The sequence below is a fragment of the Prionailurus viverrinus genome, chromosome C1, assembly GCF_022837055.1.
Source record: "Prionailurus viverrinus isolate Anna chromosome C1, UM_Priviv_1.0, whole genome shotgun sequence".
Lineage (NCBI taxonomy): Eukaryota > Metazoa > Chordata > Mammalia > Carnivora > Felidae > Prionailurus > Prionailurus viverrinus.
In genome coordinates, this window is record NC_062568.1 from 57,731,481 (window position 1) to 57,753,326 (window position 21,846).

A 21,846-nucleotide genomic window follows, 5' to 3' on the forward strand; every position below is an offset into this window, starting at 1 on the left:
TCTGCCCTGGAACATCACTGTTTGGGGAATTCCCCTTGCCTTCAAGCATCCAGGGACTGTCACTCTGTTCTCTGACTCCCAGCAGCCTTCAATGGGGTTTACTTCAGAGAATTTATGCCCTGCCTGCTTACACAAAAGATTGGAGGAAGCTTCATAGATTGTTTCTTGTGGTTGTGTTAGTTGGCTCTGGCTTAGTACTCCTCTTAAGCCTGGGGCAGATGTGTCTGTCCTGGTTCCATCTGAGACTGTTTCTCCCACCTCCTTTTTAAAACATTTTCAGAGTAGTTTTAGACTTACAGCAAAACTGAGGGGGGAAGGCACAGAGATTTCTCCATATTCCCTGCTCCCACATATGCATCTACTCTCAACACCTCCCACCAGAGTGGTACATTTGTTACCTACACTGACACTTCTTCATTACCCCAAATCCATAGTTTACATTATGGTTTACTCTTGATGTTGTAGATCATATGGGTTTGGACAAGAAATGACATATATCCATCATTATGGTGTCATATGGTATCTTCACTGTCCTAAAAATCCTCTGGGCTCTGCCTATTAACCTCCTCCTACATCCCTGGCAACCACTGATCTTTTTACTGTCTCCATAGATTTGGTTTTATCGGAATGTCATATATTTGGAATCATACAGTACATAGTCTTTTCATACTGGCTTTCACCTTGTAATATGCATTTAAGTTTCCTTCATGCCTTTTCGTGGCTTGATAGCTCATTTCTTTTTAGCACTGAATAATTTCCATTTTTCTGAATGTACTACAGTTTATTTATCCATTTACCCACTGAAGCACATCCTGGTGGCTTCCAAGTTTTGGCAATTATGAATAAAGCTGCCTCCAACATCTGTGTGCAGGTTTTTGTGTGGACGTAAGTTTTCAACTCCTCTGGGTGGATATCAAAAAGTGTGATTACTGGATCATATAGTAAGAGTATGTTTACTTTTATAAGAAACCACCACGCGGTCTTCCAAAGTAGCTGTACCATTTTGTATTCCTACCAGCAACGAATGAGGTACCTGTTGTTCCACATCCTCATCTGCATTTGATGTTGTCAGTGTTATAGATTTTGGCCATTCTAATAGGTGTATAATAGTATTTTGTTGTTTTAATTTGCATTTTCCTGCTGACATATGATGTGGAGCATCAGACTGTCCCCTCTTACTGGGAAAAAAAATAATTTTGATGTTGTTTTTGTGACCACCCCAAAAGCATTTAGCAGAGTGTTCTGCACAGAGAGGATGTTCCTGTTCAGAAAATGTTTGGGGGAAGGATACCAGATCAGGACTGAGGCAGTCTTGACTGCAGTGTTTCTTAGCTACCATCTGTAAAATGGGGTAAGATTCCCAACCTACTTTTCAGGGTTAGTCTGATAATTACAAAAATAAGGTGAATGAAAATGCCTTGTATAAACTGGAAATTGCTATGCAAAAATAACATGTTAGGAAAACAAGTGTTACCGTTTGTTAGTCAAGAAGGAAATAACTCCCACCTCTAGGATCATTCTAGCTTAAACAGCTCCTGTTTCCCATAAATCAAAGTTATTTACTTTCCTGTAAGTCTTCCCTAAAAAGATAAAGGTCTGGATGTTTATAACAGCTTTATTCACTGTCACTAATAATTGGAAACAAATATCATTTAGCTGGTAATTGGCAAAATTGTGGTATATCTATACTCTGGAGTTCTGCTCAGCAATGAAAAAGCACAAATTAGTGTTAAATGCACCAACACTGATGAACTGTAAAAGCATTATGCTAAGTGAAAGAAGCCAGACACAAAAGTCTATGTACTGTATTACTCTGTTTTTATGACATTTTGGAAAAGGCATAATTATTGGGACAGAAAACCCATTGGTGGTCACCAGGAGCTAAGGGTGTGGGAGAGATGGTGACAGAAAGGGCATGAGGGAGCTTTGTCATAATTTTCTTTTTCTTGATTGTGGAGGGGGTTACCTGACTGTATGTGTTCATCCAATTTTATCAAACTGTTTGTGTTTTATTGTATATAAATTACACCTCAATAAATATGACTTTTAAAAAATCACCAGAACTTAAAAATAAAAAAATAAGGTCTTCTCAAACTGATTGTTCCTGGAAAGCAGGATCCAATCACTTCTCACCCACTAGGAAGAAAGAGTCTGGTGGGGAGAGCCCTGCTGCTGACGAGGGACCCTTCAGAGCCATTTGTATCATTGACCATAGCTGGTTTTGACACTAAGTACTTGGCTCAAAGTCTATGAAATTAGCAGGCTCTGGTTGCTTGTACATCTCAACCGTCACAACTTTATTGATGAGAATGGCTACCAGCTGTCACCTCTGCCTCCACCTCTGTGCTCGGTGATTTAGACTTCACGGCCACAGCAAATCAAGCCATGATCCTGCTATGGCTCTTCGTGTTGGGGTTTGAACTCCCAGCCAAATGGCTGTCGCTCAGCTGTTATGCTGCCAATCACCCGTCACCGTGGGTTAAGTATGATATGCACACTGAGATCTTCCAACTCCTTAGACATCTGAAAGGCGACTTGGCTTTCCACACCAGCAGGCAGCAAATCTGGGTGATATTTAACTCCTGGATTTTAGAGTTTCTGACTTCATGGAAGAGGATGAGCAGGGGACTTGCTATTTTCCAGAACGAGTTACAGAAGGGCCTCAAACCAGTGAATGGGGAAATGATGTCAGTAGCATACTAAACCATTAAATCTTAACAATGTCGAGGTGAGTGAAAAAATTTCTCTATGCAAATGAATCAAGCTCTTGGCATTATGGAGCACAGCTCTTTACAGAAACAACAAAAACACCTGAAACATTTCACATATTATTGCTTTTTAACTTTTCCTGTCAGATAAGCAAGACATAAGATTTGGAAAATTATTTATTTTTATTTTTTTATTTGAGAGAGAAAGAGAGACAGAGAGCGCGCATGAGTGGCGGAGGGGCAGAGAGAGAAGGAGAGATAGAATCCCAAGCAGGCTCTGCACTCAGCTCCACACAGGGCTCAATCTCAGGACTGTGAGATCCCGACTGGGAGATCATGACCCGAGCCAAAATCAAGAGTCAGACGCTTAACTGACTGAACCACCCAGGCACCATGGAACATTCTCTCTTATAAATGTTTTATTGTAACTATATTTAAGATTTAACAGGTACTATTTTTTCCTCCAAAAGTGAGAGAAATAGTTTGATCTTTTTGAAGTTATAATATGTATGCTCACTTACATAGATGTAGGTATATATACATATATATATATATACACCCATACAGAGAGAGTACTATACTGACTATTTTTCCCAGTGAAGTTCTTATTTGGGAAGGGAGTACAGAGAGGGAGCTAACATTTAGTGAATATCTACCAGGTACTAGGTACCATGCAAGATGCTTTGCATATATTATTTGTAATCATCTTCACAACAGTCCTGAGAATTAGGCCTTAATGAGTCCCATTTTATAGGTGAGGAAACTAAGGCTCAGAAGTTAAGTACTTTTCCCCAAACCATATGACAAATTATGGCATAGCTGGGAATTAAAGTCAATTGCTTTTGTTTGCTTGATTTTCTTAAAAATTGTTTTTTGTAATATTTATTCATCTTTGAGAGACAGAGAGAGACAGAGTGTGAGTGGGGGAGGAGCAAAGAGAGATGGAGACACAGAGTCTGAAGCAGGCTCCAGACTCTGAGCTGTCAGCACAGAGCCCAAAGCGGGACTCGAACTCACTGACTGCAAGATCATGACCTGAGCCGAAGTTGGACGCTTAACCAACTGAGCCACCCAGGTGCCCTGTTTGCTTGATTTTCTTTCCTTTTTCTTAAAATTTGAGTATAGTGGAATTACAATGTTACAGAAGTTTCAGGCGTACAACACAGTGATTCAACATCTCTATACATTATGCTATGCTCACCACAACTATAGCTACCATCTGTTACCATAAAACATTATTACAATACCATCAACTATATTCCCTGTGCTGTACATTTTATTCCCATGACTTAATCATTCTACACCTAAAAGTCCACTCCCCTTCACCCATTTGGCCCATCTCCCTATACCCCTTCCCTCTGGCAACCATCAGTTTGTTCTCTGTATTTAAAGGCTGATTCTACTTTTTATTTACTCATTTGTTTTGTTTTTTTAGATTCCACATATGAGTGAAATCATATGGTATTTGTCTTTCTCAGTCTGACTTGTTTCTCTTAGCATAATACTCTCTAGGTCCATCTGTCTTGTTGCAAATGGCAAGATCGACACTTAGGTTGCTTCTAGATCTTGGCTATTATAAATAATGCTGCAGTAAACATAGGGGTGCATATACCTTTTTGAGTTAGTGTTTTCACTTTATTTGGGAAAATACACAGTAGTGGAATTATTGGATCATATGGTATTTCTGTTTTTAATTTTTTGAGGAAATTCCATACTGTTTTCCATAGTGGCTACACCAATTACATTCCCACCAACACTGTACCAGAGTTCCTTTTCCTTCACGTACTTCATCAACACTTATTATTTCTTGTCTTCTTGATTTTGGCCATTGTGACAGGTGTGAGGTGATATCTCATTGTGCTTTTGATTTGCATTTCCCTGATGATTAGTGATGTTGAGCATCTTTTTATATGTCTATTGGCCATCAGCATGTATTCTTTCCATTGAGGTCCTCTGCCCATTTTTAAATCAGATTTTTGGGGTTTTTTGGTTAAAGTCAATTGTTTTGATTCCAAAGTCCACTTGCTTAGGTTGGTATATAGAGCTCTTCCAAAAGCTGGTACCCTATGTCCATGTGCCATATCCAAGATGGAAACCAATCATAGAGTGTGGTCTACTGAAAAGGGAACTGGGTGAGGACTCAGAAGAGGGCTTTGATGTCAATTTTTAAGCTCACATAACACATAAGGGGAGACAACTTATTTAAATTCCCTATGCTTCTGTTTCATCTGTTAAAGGGAAAAACAAAATTTCCCTTTCTACACACAGGAGTCTTTTGAGGAAAAGAAGCCCAATCACTTTTGCCATAGCAGTTCATTTTTTCCCCTAATGTTTCTTTACTATTATGTGGATATAGCCTAAATAACTATGATTCCATAGAATAAAGGCAACCTGAGTGTGTTATTGATCATGATCATGTTGCTTCACTCAAGGTTGAGGTGGTAAAGATGCCATTTTGGTCAGTACGTCTTTTTAGCCAGATTCTGGAGCTCTATATGAGGTCCAGCATGGAAGAGATGATTCGAAATTGAAGCACTCATGGACTTCCTCTGAAATTTTAACCTTGAGTCCTGCTGGTACAGATGCACCAAAGGTTCACCTTGAGCACAGTTCTGTGCCACATCAACATGATATCAGGTATTAGCAGACCCCAAGTCTACATTGGCTTTGCAGTGTCCTCTCTGTGCATTAGGTGAATAGCACCCTGCCCTGTGGGCATTATATTCAAACACGAACAATTATTTGATTTCATAGCAAAGGACGTTCCTTTGCGTCCCAAGTCATTTCATGGCAAGAATTCTACTGTTTGTGCCCAAGTGAGGTTTGGCAGAGGCCATTTCTTAACAAAAACCTTGAAGCTGCAGGTCAGGCCTTCTCTCTGCTATATACCACTTCCTCTAAGCCAAGCTTCAGGGGAGCTCCGTATGTCCTGTCCTGTATGTCATACAGGTCTCTGCACATGTCTTGTTCATAAACAATGCACATTTTCCCAAGTAAAGCACAATACTGTCCCCACAAACATTTTCCCCCTCCAAAATGTTAAGCCTATAGCTGTCAGAAATTAGTCCCAACTTTTTTACCTACAAAGTTAGAGAAACCCAGGCCATGTGCAGATGGACTGGGCAAGATCCCTTGCATAAACCTGAAGGTATTCTGTCTTCTGTTAAACAAAGGTTTAGAAGGCAGTGGAGCTAGTATGCACCTCATAGCTCATCTCAAGCCTGGATACACCAGTTAACACTTTCCTCTGGATGTTGCTTTACTCTCGAATGGATATGACCTAAAACACCAGGAAAGGAGAGGTAGCTGGTTCCTTCCCAATGGACAGGAAGAGTTTGGAAGCTGTCTTCCTCACATCTTGAGGAGGCAAGTGTGTGTGTGAAATAATCAGGAATCTAAGAGACAGAAATGGAGTGAGTCAAGAAACAATGGAATAGGGATACAATGGCAAACAGCAATGAAAGGAGAGGAATGAAAGGGGTTGTGCTTGTTTTCCTTTTGTTAGTTCAAAGTGGGCCTTTTCCTTCAATGGTACATTCACTTGACCTTCCTCTACTGTTTGGCTTGTGATCAACAATCTGCTTACACACAGCTCTGTCAGAATGAAAAAATATCTTCTGTGATCATTTTTACCTTCAAGAAACATGGGTTATTTCAATGTAAATCCTCAGCTATATTTTATAATGATTTTGGCTCATTGTATTACACTGAAGTTTTACAGAATTTCCTCCCAATATGTGTTGGCATAATATAGAGTACCTGATTTATACAAACGTCATCTCTCTAGGGGACAGGATATTTTATAGCCCTCTGTATCAGAGAATGAAAATTTGATGCTCCAAATCAAATCCCATCATTCACAATGGTAGCTCCAGCATAAAGTAGATACTTAACAAATAGTGAAGGAAGAAAGAAATTTCCAAATTTAAAATATAATTGTCCTGCACACCTAGGGATATTTCCAGAAATCTAGTTCTAGGAAATTACTACAACCACCCAGTCACTGCCAATTCACCAACAGTGCTAAAGGAACCAACCTTTCAAAGTTAGAAAAGGCTAGGAGGAGGCCTTACTCCCAGAGAGGTTTAAAAGTTCAAGCAGCTTTAAATACTAAAAATTTGGTTTTGTTATGAAGTAGGGTCAAGTTTCTAAAAGTAGTTAAACAGGTTTTGATAGGCCGCTATCTGGAAATGTATCTGAGTGTGCTGGAACCTATCTGGACATGATGCTTGCTTTCCCTTCTGGAAGCAGCATTTAGAGCAACTCTCATTGGCTGGTATCATATGATGCACCCAGCAGTTCCAGCTGAATCCAGTTTAACATGCCCGTTCATGGGCATCTGGATGGGTTAAGCATTCCACTCTTGATTTTGGCTTGGGTCATGAGCTCACAGTTCATGATATGAAGTCCTGCATCAGGCTCTGTGCTAAGGGTGCAGAGCCTGCTTAGGATTCTCTCTGCCCCTCCCCTACTGGCATGTCTTTTCTCTCTCTCTCTCTCTCTCTCAAAAATAAATAAACTTTAAAAAATAAAATAAAATGCCTGTTCACAGGCTCAAGGAAACCTAAGTCTTGCCAGAGTCACAGCTGATGCTCCAAAAAGCATTCTCCCCAAAAAAGCATCAGAAGGAGAAATGGCTATCGTTTATCTGTGTTGTTGGAAGGGCCAAGGAGGAGAGTAAGTAGGAAGCTGATCAGAGGACACAGAGAAAGGGAAAACAATTTCCACTGCACTGAAGCAATTAGATGAAAATATGCTGTAAACCAATGGGCTCTTCCTGCTTCTGGGGGTTGGGAGGAGAACTGGAGTGGGGGCTGGAAGAGCCTACTCTTTCCGGAGGAGACATTCTTTGAAATTCTGCTCCCAGCCCCTCGGGCTCCACTGTCACCTACTTGAGGCATTTCCCCTCCAAGATGGGAGGCCCACCACTTTGCTCTCATTTAAAAAACAGATCTTGAATTAGAGGAGGAATTTTAAGGCCAATGCTTTCAAAAACTTAAAGAATGAAATATTGTAGACCTTTTATGAATCGCCTGCAAGTTATGTGTTTTGATACTATTTACTGAGGAATGTGTGCATTTTTATTTGACTAAATCTAGTTATATCCACTTTCTGACACTTAAGGGTGCATTAAAAAATAATAGATTAGTAAGGGAATGACATATAACTGTTACTTTTTACTTAGAATATCCCATCTCTCTGAAAACTAATACGTTTTCAATCTTACCTGATTTAAAAAGTATGTAATTTTAAATTTTTTGGTGTTTAAAAGAATGTTTTCCATTGGCAAGAGCCTATTATTAGCATTAACTAATAAAAACACATGAAACATGCCATTTCTCACTAAGATGATATTCAAAGTTGCTCTCACCCCAGCAAAAAAAAAAAAAAAAAAGGGAAAATGACATACTATACTTTTGCTTGGGATCCCTAGCTCTCTCTCCTCCAGATTCCTCACATCTCATAAAGGCCCTTTATTGCTGGTGCAATGTTATACACTTAGGAAATGGATGAGCATGTACCTAGGGTATTTTTTTCCATTTGTTTTCTCTTCCAGCATTTGATCACTGGCTGGTGAACTGTTTGGGCCCACAGAGATCTCTAGACCACCAGCTCATGTATTTGAAAGGCATCTGTTTATTTTGAAAATGCAAATGTGGCCTACCTCAAAGACTGACAGGCAAGAAATGACCCACTGAGCAAGGGGAGAGGTTTCCAATCTGGAGCCCTGTCCCTCCCTCTACCATACCGAGATCACTCGCTGTCAAAACCACTTAAACAAGCTCCGGGAATCTGAGTGAAGGGCCCACAATTAAAACGAACAGACTCGTGTGTGTGTGTGTGTGTGTGTGTGTGTGTGTGTGTGTGTGTGTTGTGTGTGTGTATCCCCTTCCCTCCTTCCCTCTCTCTCTTTCAAGAATTAGCCAGGCAGATCATTTCTCACCTAGTTTAAAGTAATGATGAGGTCAGTTACAAAACGACGCTGTACCTTTGAAATGGTGGCTCCTAGACCGAGGGCTTCCTGGAGGAGGGCCCTGTAACAGGGACACTGGCCTCTTAGTAGCAGCCCGGTCCTGGGGACGGATTCCCAGAGAAAGCCCAGGAAGGTTAATACCCCGACTTTGATCTCTGTCAAGGCATACCAGCAAGAATTAATTTACATTTCAGATGAAAAAGGTTGACAGCATGAAAAGGCATCTTGTTTCTGGTATGTGAATGTGCCGTAATAGATCGGGAATTCTGAAAGGAAGTTCTGAGGAAGCTAAAGGGATAAGCTGTGTGGCTGCTTTTATTGGGAAGGAGATGAAAGGCAAACAAATTTCAATATGCGCTGGTCTGTAGCAACATGTAGGCCAAATGCTTCCTAAATTTCAAGGGCTGCTCTTTTAAAAATATATAACATATCTTAGCAACACTACCCACAAAAAAATGCTATGGGCCAGAACTTGAAATACAAAGAAACGCATTCCATAGAATCTAAATTTCCAATGAAATGATTTGTTGAAAAAAAAATTAGAGAATAAGTTTCAAAAACAATCAGAATGGCTGTCTATGATAACATCTCTAAGTCACTTCCTGCAGGCTTCACAAGTAAGGGAAGCACTATGTCTGGGGCTTGTTCTGCCCAGAAATATTCTCGTGGGGTGAAGAAGAGCTTGTAATGAGAAGGTTATGCTTTGAGAAGAACACACCCCAAAACAGAGAAGTTAGGAGTTGGCTTTGCTTTTTAGATCAACACAACCATGGCTTCCGATATAAAGATACGGAAAACATTCTCAAGTAAAAGTAAACTGCCAATAAAACGGCAAATGCTGTTACCTTTCCCATGCATCTTTTCTGCTAACTCAAAACCAGCACCTTGATTCCCGTGTTGGCTGAAGGGCAAAGGGACTCTGCCTGCTTTTGCTCTGGCTGCCACATGACTTCTAAGAGGGAGGGGTGGCTTGAATACCACTCTCAACATCCTCATGTCTGCCAAAGTCCCTGGAGACTCCCGATGCCACCTGATAAGGAGGAACACTAGTTGCCAGGCTAAAAAATGGGGTGATTGCAAAGCTTTAAAAAAACAGAAGTACCTTAAAGAGATGTGTTCTCTCTGGTTCCACCAAACAAGATTATCCTTCCATGGCACCTACCGCACTGGTGCTCTACTGGAACGATGCAATCATGACTGACCTGATCCGGTGATGAAGCAAACCTGTCTGTGTTTTCATGCAGCCCTTACTTGGCAATAACACAGTGCAAACAGGGAAGCCCGTAAAGATCGTTTTCAGAGAGGGAAAATTTGATTTATGATCCTACACACTGGACTCAGTGGATCAACAATATATACCCAAAGTTTATATTTTAAAACATATGTTGGGCTTTGGGCCAAACTGCAGGATCTGAAATCAGTCCAGGAGACTTTGGGGGGTGGGGTGGAGACGGGTGTGTGTGGTGTGGTGAGTGGAGGTGGGCAATAGGGAACAAATGCACTTTGAGTTGTTTTTCTTAAGCTGCAACTACAATTGCATCCTTCTTCCTGAACTCTTTGAAGTTGTAGAGCTTAAAACTCCTAGGGGATGGTGTTAAAAGCTACACATTTGCATTTAAATGATGCCCCCTTCTTTCCAAATATTTTGGTTCTGAATGAAGATGTCTGGCCTCTACAGTGGCCTAAGAGAGTTCTGACAAGTGTTCCTGGAGTCAGGCTCTGGGCAGGACCATCTCAAAAAGATTGCAGCTGTTTTACTAAGGAGTTTGCTTCAAGGCAACAGTATCTGAAACCCTATCCTTTGAGCCTGTGGAGTCCACTGGGCTAGCCCCTTCTCTCTCATTCTGTCTCCACTGTCAGAGCTCCAGGCATGCTGGAGCATACTTCTTCCAGAGCCTCCTTTAGATTATAGAGCTTCAAATGATGAAGGGAACCCAGCCTGGAAGCCACCGTGGATATTGCCATTTGCAGAAGAACAGAGCCATCCAGGAGCCAGGGACAGGTCAGACGAGCCAGGAAGCAGAGCTCAGAGCACTCATGCAGCCAGGCCAAGTTGAGCCACAGCTTACCCCGGGGTGGGGGTGGGGGGTGGTGCAGAGGACCACCCTAGTCACAAACAGGCCAGGGTGTGGGAAATTCCATTTGCTGGGAAAGTCCCTGAGCTATTCTTATCTCTGTGATGCTGAAAGATGGGCCTTGCATATAATCAGAGAAATTCCAAGGTAATTAGACACCTTCCAGACTTAACCAGACTTTAGCCAGTGCTCTCCTTTCACAGACGATGGACATGTGACTCCAAGAAGGAAAGGAATTTGTTCAGCTGGCAGTATGTAAAGTTGACTGTGTCCAATCTGCCTGTGTTCAAATGCTTACTCTGCTCCTGACTAGCCATGTGACTATGGACACGTTACTTCACTTCTCTGTGCCGCAGGTCCCCTCTCTATAAACCAGGACTTACTTTGAGCATCTTTCCACAAGTATGCAGTTAGTGCTCACTGTCAGCCTTGCCATCATCACGCAGGGGGTGTGTCAGAACAAGGACTAGAACCGCCACTAGGACTTTACCTTCTATTCCGGTGCTCCTGAATTATTAACCTTTCAGCTTTCCTAAACTCATATGAACTTAATCACAGAATATTTTCAAGTGGACGCTATGAAAATGATGTTTTAATTACCTGCTTGAATAGGAACCGCAGACTCACTCCTTCTGTTGCTTATTTTCTTAAATTTCCTCCGAGCATCATATCCTCTCCAGGCTAAAAATATAAAACCATGTGCTAGGAATGACATTAATTTAAGAACGTGCCAGAGAATTGATATAAGCTGTTTTCCCTCCAATCTATTACCCCTCTTCTCCTCCCTCCTGCTTTCTCCCTGAACAAAATGAGCAGAGATACGTGAGCGATGATGGGGGAAGAGAGGCCTCTCTGTACTCTTAGCTCGGCTTCCAAGATGCTTCTGAGAAGGAGTTATTTTTGTTCCAGCAGTGAGTTTCCAGAACCCTGGAATCTACTTATGAATCACTGGGACCTCCATCCCAGCTGAGGTGGTTCCCTGTTATTCCAACCCACAGAGGAAGCTCCATTTTCAGGACTTGGGGTAGGGTGGTTTGTTGAGATGGTGGGAAAGAACTGAACAGCCTGCCCTACCCAATTTTTTTTTTTTACTGGGGAGGAAGGTATGAACATCAATTTGAAGGAGTGAAAAATAACAATGGGAGTCAAGGGGAATAATTAGTAGCATGACACGTGTGTTTGGGGAGAGTGATCCATGTGCTAAGAACAGTGCTTCGAGAGAAGAAAATAGATGGTAGAAAGGCAAAAGGCAAAAGAAATGGATGAGGATAAGAGAAAGAGAAAGGAAACCTCTGGGGATGTGCTGAGTCCTGTAGAAAGAGGACTGGGGCATTCAGCTGCCCGCCAGGAGCATGACCACTTCGCCATTTTGTCCCTCCCGTTAGCATCACAGCCTTCAGTGTTGCTGAGTGTGGTCGTGAAGTCCAGGGTGAACGACATGATTCTGGGTTATGAGGGCACAAGGGAAACTGTCCACTATGTACAAGATCTGACGCTTTCATAACCACTCAGCAACGGCATAGGAGCTCAGATGCTGTTTGTAACACAAATGACACACACATGTGGAAAGAGACACTGGATGGGCTGGGCGTAGGGGAGAGCCGAGCAATTTGTTCCCTAGGTTTATAAGCTTTGTCTGGGCTAGAAAAGCCTTTGGGAAATGGCGTTAGTGATTCTGATGTTGAGAACTTAGTGATGGGCCTGAGGTGTGTATTACACATCAGTCATCTGGGAGAAGGGGCACATGTCCATGCGATCTGGGTTTTACCTCTTCCCACTTCACACTGCCTCTATCTTGCACTTATCACGGTGTGTTGTGACGTCTGTTTGCTTATGTGGAGGTCGGAGACCACGGTAGTCTTGCTCATGGCTAGATTCCCAGCATCTAGCCCAGGGACTGGTCTGTAATAGGCACTCAATAAATATTTGCTGAAGCAAGGAAGAAAGGAAAGAAGAAGGGAAGGGAAGGTAGGAGGAAGAGAAGAAGCCACCGAGAAAAGCAACAGGCTAGCGGCCTGAGTGCTTGATGAAATGCCAAGATTCAGGACCATTTATTTACCTGACTGGATGGCAATGGCCCCCTTCTCTCTCTTCTCTCTGACTCTTCTGTATCTCCTGGCTCCAAGCCACCCCTTGGCATATGCCTGCAGCACCACCACTCTGCCTATGACTTCTCGTAGCAGCAAATTCAACTGCTCAACATGGTAATATTTGAGAAAAACCTGAAAAGAGATATTACTTTTAGCATTAAATATGGGCTCCTGAACAGATATCCAGTCTACTCCAGAGTATTCTTAATAAAAATATTAAAACCATTATCTAAATAAATTTACAGTGACATGTTTTATGCCAGTATTACTGACTGCTCAGGAGCAAACCAACTCCCCTTCTAAGGTTGAGCCAATTCTTGGTTATTGACGTGAACAAACAATGAGGTTAATGGGGTTTAGGAGATTCCAAATGTTCTCCAAAAGTGCCTTATATCTGCCAGGAGTTCTATATTCTCAATTTGACTTCTACTATCTGTCTCTACAGCCCTTGATAGAGGCACTAACCAACAGAACTGACCCATGGCCAGCAGTGGAAGTTTGGGAGAAGGACGTACAGGACCCACAGTGATCTAATTCCTGCTGAGGAGCAACCGTGTTGTCATCAACACTCAGGCTGCCACTGGCTTTGTAGGACAATTCAGAATGGGTCATAAAAACCTGGGATGCAGCGACAGGATGTTCAGATGAAAAGCTATACACAATGGGACTACTAATCAGGGTATACAGTAAAAAACACAGCAAGAGTCTAATGAAAAATGGACAAAACTGTAAAAGATACTTTTTATTGTCATTAATAAGATTTGTGTATTTCCATGAGGTGCTGGGATAAACAGCATTTAAATTAGAGGGACATTTTAAAATGAGCTCAAAGTTCTCATTCTAGAAATGTTAAATGGTTCTCTCAAATTACATGCAGAACAGGAGGCAAACCCTCCTCTTCTTGTCCAGAGGTCCTAGGACCACTCCTGACCCAAGACCAGCGAAGATCACTGTTAGGCTGGGGTCTTGCCTGCTAAGCTACACAATGTACAGAGCTGGTCATATCACTGACAACAGACAAAGGTACACAGTAGAGCATCACAGGTGACAATGTGAACAATAAAGAAAGAACTACCTTTGTTTTTCCCAGCACCCAGTGATCTAATCTGGACTTTTCCAAGATAGCAACACAGCTCTCTTTGCTAGCAACAGGTGTTTCATGTGCTTTGAATGCCAAGTAATAATATCTACAAAATAAAAGAGTAAAATAAAACATTTTTAGTTATCATTTGATACAGTATAGGACCTACTGTCCAATAATAGCATACTAGGTAGTGAGAGGTATACAACTTATACGTATTAACTTAGCTCTTACTTGCTTTTAAATTTTCTGCTACATGTATTTCCCTTTTAATATTGCTTTATAATTCATATTCAGTGGAATACTTGGCATCTTTTGCATGTAAAATCAAAGTATCTAATCCATTAAGAAAACTGAAATTCAGCCAGCTCTTCTAGGGAAAGTCATCATTTTAAATGTTAGCATTATTACAATATAATTTGTAATCCCACTGTATAAATTCTGACTCTACCTTGAAATGTTCCCTCTGAAGCTATTTGTAGATAGCAAAAATGAAGTAGCCTAATACTATTGAATTGGTCCACTGAGCCACATGTCTCTCTCAAAATACAGAGTAGGCATATTTTTTGATATAACCACCAAAACCACATTTGTCTTCCTAAAAAACTCATTTTAATGAACTTCCATACTTTCTGGTTGGATTCAAAGAACACCCACAAAAGGGTTTTTCCCCCTCTCCTTTTTTCTCCCCATCAAAATACACACACACACACACACACACACACACACACACACACATACATACACACACACACACACACAAATATTTTATTCGTTTAGAACACCTTACCTTAGTTTTTCTCTAAAAATTTTCCAGGGATCTTTCCTCTGCTCTTTGCTGCCATCTATAATTAAATTCAACCCCTTGGAAGTTTAATTTCCTTGTCAAAGGAGTTCCCTGCCATTCCTCAGACAAGGTTGATCTGTTATTTTGGAATTACTATACTTTTAAATATAGAGCTATTTTTACTTTTTAAGAAAAATTGCCCAAATACAAAATATGACCCTTCCTCTTGCCAAATATTCCATATCTTTCTGTTTATGGAAAAATAAACATACCTGATTAGCACTTGGGTCATTTAACTTTATCTTTGTGCTACAAGACTGTTTTACAAGTTAGGATATAATGTTGAATTTGCTGGAAACATTTGCATTCAGAGATCCTGGGAATGTTTCCAAGGCTCTGAGTCTCTGTTTCTACCATCGGGAAGGAGGGGCAGTGCTCTCAAAGAACCCCTGAATGATGGCCAGGACTATGCTAGGTCATTTAGCCAAGCCCAGGAACCTGCTCATAGATGACATCTTCTGGGGCCAAGTGGGAGGAGGGACAGCTGGGAATCAGGATTAGGGCTACCAGGGCAGTTCATGGCATTAGCACATTAGCCTCAGTTTCTTTAGGACTATAGTTTCAGCCATAGCTTCTCTGACCTGGCTCTAGCCAAAGCAAAATGTTTGTGTCCTGAAGTATATGGGGATGGTGGGAATAGATGGCAAATCTATGTGGGTGAATGTTTGGGGAAAGCTGAAATACAAATAGCATGAGGTATATAAGTCAGTGGTAAAACAAGGATTTCCTACACTCTTTCCATTAGGCCTGGCCACTTATAACACAAACAACCCTGGCTTTAATCAACCCAGGGTTAATACTATTAATGATGAAGTATTTAAAGAGAATCTAATGAACGATCAGTCCCGTGTGAGATATGGGAAGAATGTAAGGTATGTTCCAGCTCTCCAATCAAGGATTTATACTTGTTTTCCAGGCATCTGTAGATGGTTCTTAGCAGTTTCTAATTTTTAAATAGGCAGAATGAATCCTGAACTAGCATAAATATTAGAACTCAGCTTTGATTTCTGGTCCTCCAACCCAATCTCTTAATTTATTATGATGCTAATATTCATATTTGGCTTAGTTCAGAAAGAGATGGGTAACAGTACTACAAAGAAGTGAAAGTTTCAAAAAAAAATACTAAAAAACCCATGTAAGTGATATGTCTGTAATAATTACGTCAGATAAGTACAATGTGTATTTCCTCCATGGAATAATTCTGGACTCTGGTAGGTACCATGGTAAAGAAGCACTCTGGCGGAGCTCCTGTGTGCTTCCATATAAGGACAAAACAGAAAGTAACCAATATAAAAGATCTGTCAGCAAGAGGGGTCTTTTTTGGGAAGATCTATTCCAGACCCCCTTCCCAAAGCAGTTGGATGAGTTAAATGAACAGGGGATATGCAATCGCAAAATAGTAAGTATAAAGGTCCTAAGGGTCTGGGTACTTGAGAGCATTGCAAAGACCAGTTCTGCCCTGAGCTGCCTCTTGTAGGTAGAATTTACCTCTCAGATTGGAGTCTGAACACTGAATTAAGAGTAAGAAGATCTCTGCTGGGTAACTGTAAATCACTTCTCTGTACTCTGGGAATGGGAAGCAGATAAGTGGTTCTAAATTCTTTTTGGGGGCAGGAATCTATGAAAATCTGGAGAAAGGTATTCATATTCCTTCTCAAGAAAATGTTCTTAACGCATTGCATATAAAGTCAAAAGGTACACATAGCTCCTGTTGGACCTCCAAAGACTAAAGAGCCCTTTCCTGCTTTAGAACTCTATGGAAAGTCTTCCCAAGGTCTCATCTCATTAAAACATATAAGCTGTTAAAACAGTAAATATCCAGTTGAAAAATATTTCTTCTCAAATATGTTATCTAGTTTTCTGCCTAAAATGGTATATGGAATGAAGACTCTTCAAGGAAGAGTTTTTTTTTTTTTTAATTTTTTTTTTTTTAACGTTTATTTATTTTTGAGACAGAGAGAGACAGAGCATGAACGGGGGAGGGGCAGAGAGAGAGGGAGACACAGAATCAGAAGCAGGCTCCAGGCTCTGAGCCATCAGCCCAGAGCCCGATGCGGGGCTCGAACCCACGGACCGCGAGATCGTGACCTGAGCTGAAGTTGGATGCTTAACCGACTGAGCCACCCAGGCGCCCCAAGGAAGAGTTTTTAAATGTAACAGGCTAAGCAGTTTGTCAAGTATTAGTAAAAGTAACAGGCAATTAGACATAGAGCCTCCTCCATTTAAATTATAGAATCATAAACTGGAAGTATCTGTAAGATACTAAGACATATTAGTTTTCTATTGCTACACAACAAATTACTCCAAAATTTAATGCTTAAAACAGACATTTGTCATCGTATGTTTTGTAAGCGTTTGGAATTTAGGAGCAGCTTACCTGGGCAATTCTGGCCCAGGGTCTCTCATGAGATTACAGTTGAGATGTCAGCCATGGCTGCAGTCATCTAAAGACTTGCCTAGGGCCACATGATTTATTTTCAAGATGGTGCACTCACATGGCTGATGGTAGAAAGCCTCAGTTCCCTACTGGCTATTGGCAGGAGGCCTTGGTTCCCTGCCACATGGGCCTCTTCAGAGGACAGTCTGAATATCTTTATAACATAGAAGATGGTTTCCCTCAGAAGCAGGGATCCCAGGGAGAAAGAGAGAGAGAGAGAGGGAGAGAGAGTGCACTAGTGAACGGGAGGGAACCCATAATGCCTTTAATGACCAAGGCCTAGAAGTGACATACCATCACTTACTTCATCTTCTATGCACCAGAAACAAGTCATGTAAATCCAGACCAAATTCAATGAGAGAAAAATTAAGTTCTACCTCCTGAAGGGAGGAGTATCAAGTAATTTGTGAACATGTTTTTAAACCATCACAAAGAATCTCTCTAGATCATTAAATATCTTACTGACACAGAAAACTGTTCTTGGTGAGATGAAATGACTTGTCCAAGAGGACATCAAGTAAATGACAAAGGCTAAGATTATTATTTAAATCTCTAAACCACCATGTAATTGATTAAAAAAAAAAAAAAAAGCAATATGAATCCAGCTAATAAAGTTTAGGTTTTTTAAAAATATTTTTTTATTTGTATTTATTTTTTGAGAGAAAGAGCATGAGCAGAGAAAGGGCAAAAAGAGAGGAGGACAGAGGATCCGAAATGGGCTCTGTGCTGACAGGCTGACAGCAGCAAGCCTGACATGGGGCTTGAACTCAGGAACCGTAAGATCACAACCTGAGTCAAAGTCTGATGCTCAGACTGAGCCACTCAGAGGCCCCTAAAGTTGTTTCTAATGTAAGAGAGAGAAAAAAAAAAGAGTAAAGGTAATATCATTTCTCACCAGAACATACTGACAAATTTGCCTACATAAAAATAAAAATTTTCTATACATATATAAAAAGAAAACTTGGGAAGAATTGGTCTTCTTTAGTTTGTCTATCTAGGTACAATGGTTTTTTTCATACTATAATCATGCTCTCTACAGAGCTATCCCCGACAAAAGTTATTGTTAGGAATGTAGGTGTATCCGCCACCAAATCAATGGTAGTGCATTTCTTAGGCTGACCTCCAAAGCCTATTTAACCTATTTAATTTGAATAGTACCTTTGAGGCAAACAGGGGCTTCTATTTTTCTTCATTTCTCCTTTCTTATACTCTTCAGTACAGGTTGATAAAGTCTTTGGTAAGACAGAGTAAAGAAACAGAGACTATTAAAGTTGTCCTATGAGAACTGGTCCATCTCAGTAAGAGGAAGGCATTTTAGTTTTGTTTGTGTTCCACTTAGGAAAGTGTGAGAGACTTATGTCTAAGAAACTGTAATGACCAAACACTGTCCTTCCAGGGTGGAGCCAGGAACAAAGCCTATAAAATCCCTAAGAACTTCTAGGCTTCCCTCAGAGGAAGCAGGACCCTCCAGGAGGGGGACTAAGGGTACTATAAAGAGGGAGTGAAGATGAAAAGTGTCCCTGGACTTCACTCAAGATGAGCTCTGGGTCTACTAAAAGAAACCTTAATTGCAAAGAAAAGAAAAGAAATATTTAGAAATTTTGGAGTTTTTGAATGTTCCAAATCAGCTGCCAGTGAGGCTATTTTCTTTCTTATAAAGAGCTAGACTTGAACTCTTCCAGACACAATGCAGGCAGAACTGACAGCTTACATCTGACCAATCATATTTCAAAGCCTACCACCATGTGTTGGAGACACCAAGGCCCTAGAGTATGTAGGACAGAGTACTAGTCGAGAGCTACATCTGGACATCTGCGGAAGGCCTCTCAGGTATTCAGCAGAGTAACTGATTAGCACCTGCATGGGAAGAAACTACTCAAGGCTGGGCAAAGAACCATCTAAGAAGACTAGAGGGAATAGTGCCTGATTCGTACAGAGGGCTGAGAATAGTGCTTGTTTCTACCAGCCAGACTGATCAACCTCATAATTCATAGGACAATGGATAGAGGACTCAGTAGTGTCTTGCTTCGGAAGTGGGGAAATATTAGTGCTAAACACAGCTCTGCTTTACCTAAGAGATCTTAAAACAAGATCCAGGAGTCTGGGTGGCTCTTGGTTAAGTGTCCGACTTCAGCTCAGGTCATGATCTCACAGCTCAAGAGTCCAAGTCCCATGTCAGGCTCTGTGCTGTCAGCTCAGAGCCTGGAGCCTGCTTCAGAATTTGTGTCTCCCTCTGTCTCTGTCCCTCCCCTGCTCATGTACTCTCTCTCTCTCAAAAATAAACATTAAAAAAAAAAAAAGATCCAATAGGCTGAAACTGTTTCCAAGTACAGGCATACCTCAGAGATACTATGGGTTCAGTTTCAGATTGCTGCAATAAAGTGACTATCTCAAAAAAAAGTGAGTCAAATCAACTTTTTGGTTTCCCAGTTCATATGAAAGTGATAGACCATTATTATGTGGTCTATTGAGTGTATAATAGCATTATGTTATAAAAAATACATACCTTAATTTAAAATACTTTATTGCTAAGAAATGTTAAGCATCATCTGAGCCTTCAATGAGCTGTGATCACTGATCACAGATAACCTTAACAAATATAATAATAATGAAACATTTGAAACATTGTGAGAATTACCAAAATGTGACACAGTGACACAAAGTGAGCAAATGCTGTTGGAATGGTGCCAATAAACTTAAACTTGATGCAGGGTTGCCACAAACCTTCAACTTGTAAAAAATGCAGTATCTTTTACTGCAGAAGCACAATAAAGTAAATTGCAATAAAACAAAGTATGCCTGTAATTTAACTTCATCCCAGAACAAAGCGCAAAGATTTTCATAGGGATACAAAAATATCCAGCACCCCAAAAGATAAAAGGACAATGTCTGGTATCCAGTCAAAAATTATCAGGCACGCAGGAAAATATGACCCATAATGAGGAAAAAGTCAACTAACTGAAACGGATCCAGAAGTAACACAGATAATAAAATTAACAGAGAAGAACATTAAAACACTGATTTTAACTGTATTCCATATGTTCAAAAAGTTAAATGGAGATGCAGAGATACAAAAAAGAGCCAACCAGAATTTTTAGAAATGAAAACTATAATGTCTGAAATTAAAAAAAAAAAAATACACACACAGAACAGAATTAGCAGCAATTGACACACTGCAGGAAAAAAAAGATTACTAAACTTGAAGACACGACAATAGAAACTATACAAAATGAAACACAGAAGAAAAAAATAATTAAAAAAATAAAAGTGCATTCATGAACTGTAGGACAACTTCAAGGGGCCTTATACATGAAACTGGAGTTCTGAAGAGGAGAAAAAAGAAGGGTACAGAAAAAATATTTGAAAAAACTATGGCCAAAAATTTTCCAAATTTGAAGAAAACTAGAAACTAACAGCTCTAAGTCCAAGCACACAACTTGAAGAAACAAGTTCAAGTTTCTTGAAGAAAACAACTTGAAGAAAATTACCCCAAAGGATATTATAATCAAATTGTTCAAAACACAGTCATAAAGGGAAAAATCTTAAAAGCAACCAAAGAAAAAAGGTATGTTAGATACATAGGAACAAAGATAAATATGCCATTAGAGTCCTCAACAGAAACAATGAAAGTGAGAGGACAATGGAGAAAATCTTTAAAGAATCAAAAGAAAAGAATTCTATATTCAGTGAAATTATCTTTCAAAAACAAAGACAAAATAAAGAATTTTTCAGGCATACAAAAGCTGAAAGAAGTCATCACCAGATGATCTGCATTATAAGAAATGTTAAATGAAGTCCTGTATGAAGAAAGAAAATAATACCAAATGGAAATATGGATCTAGATAAAAAAATGAAGATTGATAGAAGATAACTATGTTGTTAAATATTGAAGAGATTTTTTCTTATTATTAAATCTTTTGAAAATATACTTAACTGTTAAACAAAATTAATAATATATTATGAAGTTTAAAACATATGGGTAAGTGTAACTTATGACTGACAACATAACATAAACAGCACAAATATAACAAGAGCATAAAGGCCAGGAGGAGGGACAGTGAAGTAAACTATTATTCTAATTCTATTCTATACTATATATTCTATACACAAAACTATTTGTGACGTGATATAATACTGCCTGAAGTAGGTTAGCGTAAGTTAAAGATGTATATTATAAATCAGAAAACAACCCCCAAAATAATAAAAGACCAGCAGTTAATAGGTGAACAAAGAAGATAAAATGAAATCATATAAAATACTCGATAAATCCAAAAGAACTAGAAGAAGGGAACAGAGAACACAGGAGACAAATGTGTCTGAGAAACGAATAGCAAAATGATAGATTGGACCTAGCCAAACAAATGTTAAGTGTAAATGGTCAAAACAACGTAATTTAAAGGCAGAAATTCTCAGACGGAATAAAAAACCAAAGTGTAACTATATGCTGCTTACCAAAAAGGCACAAATATAAAGACACAAGTAAAAGTAAAAGAGAAAGATATACCGTGCTAACAAACACTCATCAAGTTAAAACTATAGCAATTGACTATATTACAGTATCAAACAAAGTAGATTTCAGAGCAAAAAGATATTACCAAGGATAAAGATATTTATTTCACAGTGATAAAAAGGTC

At 39.9% G+C, this 21,846-nt stretch overlaps 1 protein-coding gene across 13 annotated transcripts in view; it reads right to left on the reverse strand.

Moving 5' to 3' along the window:
• MYO3B (myosin IIIB) overlaps window positions 1-21,846 on the reverse strand; it is a 489,550-nt gene that overhangs the window by 126,073 nt on the left and 341,631 nt on the right. For all 13 annotated transcript variants that reach the window (XM_047872791.1, XM_047872792.1, XM_047872794.1 and 10 more), the window contains 3 exons: window positions 13,923-14,034; window positions 12,817-12,979; window positions 11,358-11,438 (listed from right to left, as the gene is read on the reverse strand). In XM_047872791.1, coding sequence (XP_047728747.1) covers window positions 11,358-11,438; window positions 12,817-12,979; window positions 13,923-14,034 — 356 coding nt within the window. The remainder of the gene's footprint in view (window positions 1-11,357; window positions 11,439-12,816; window positions 12,980-13,922; window positions 14,035-21,846) is intronic.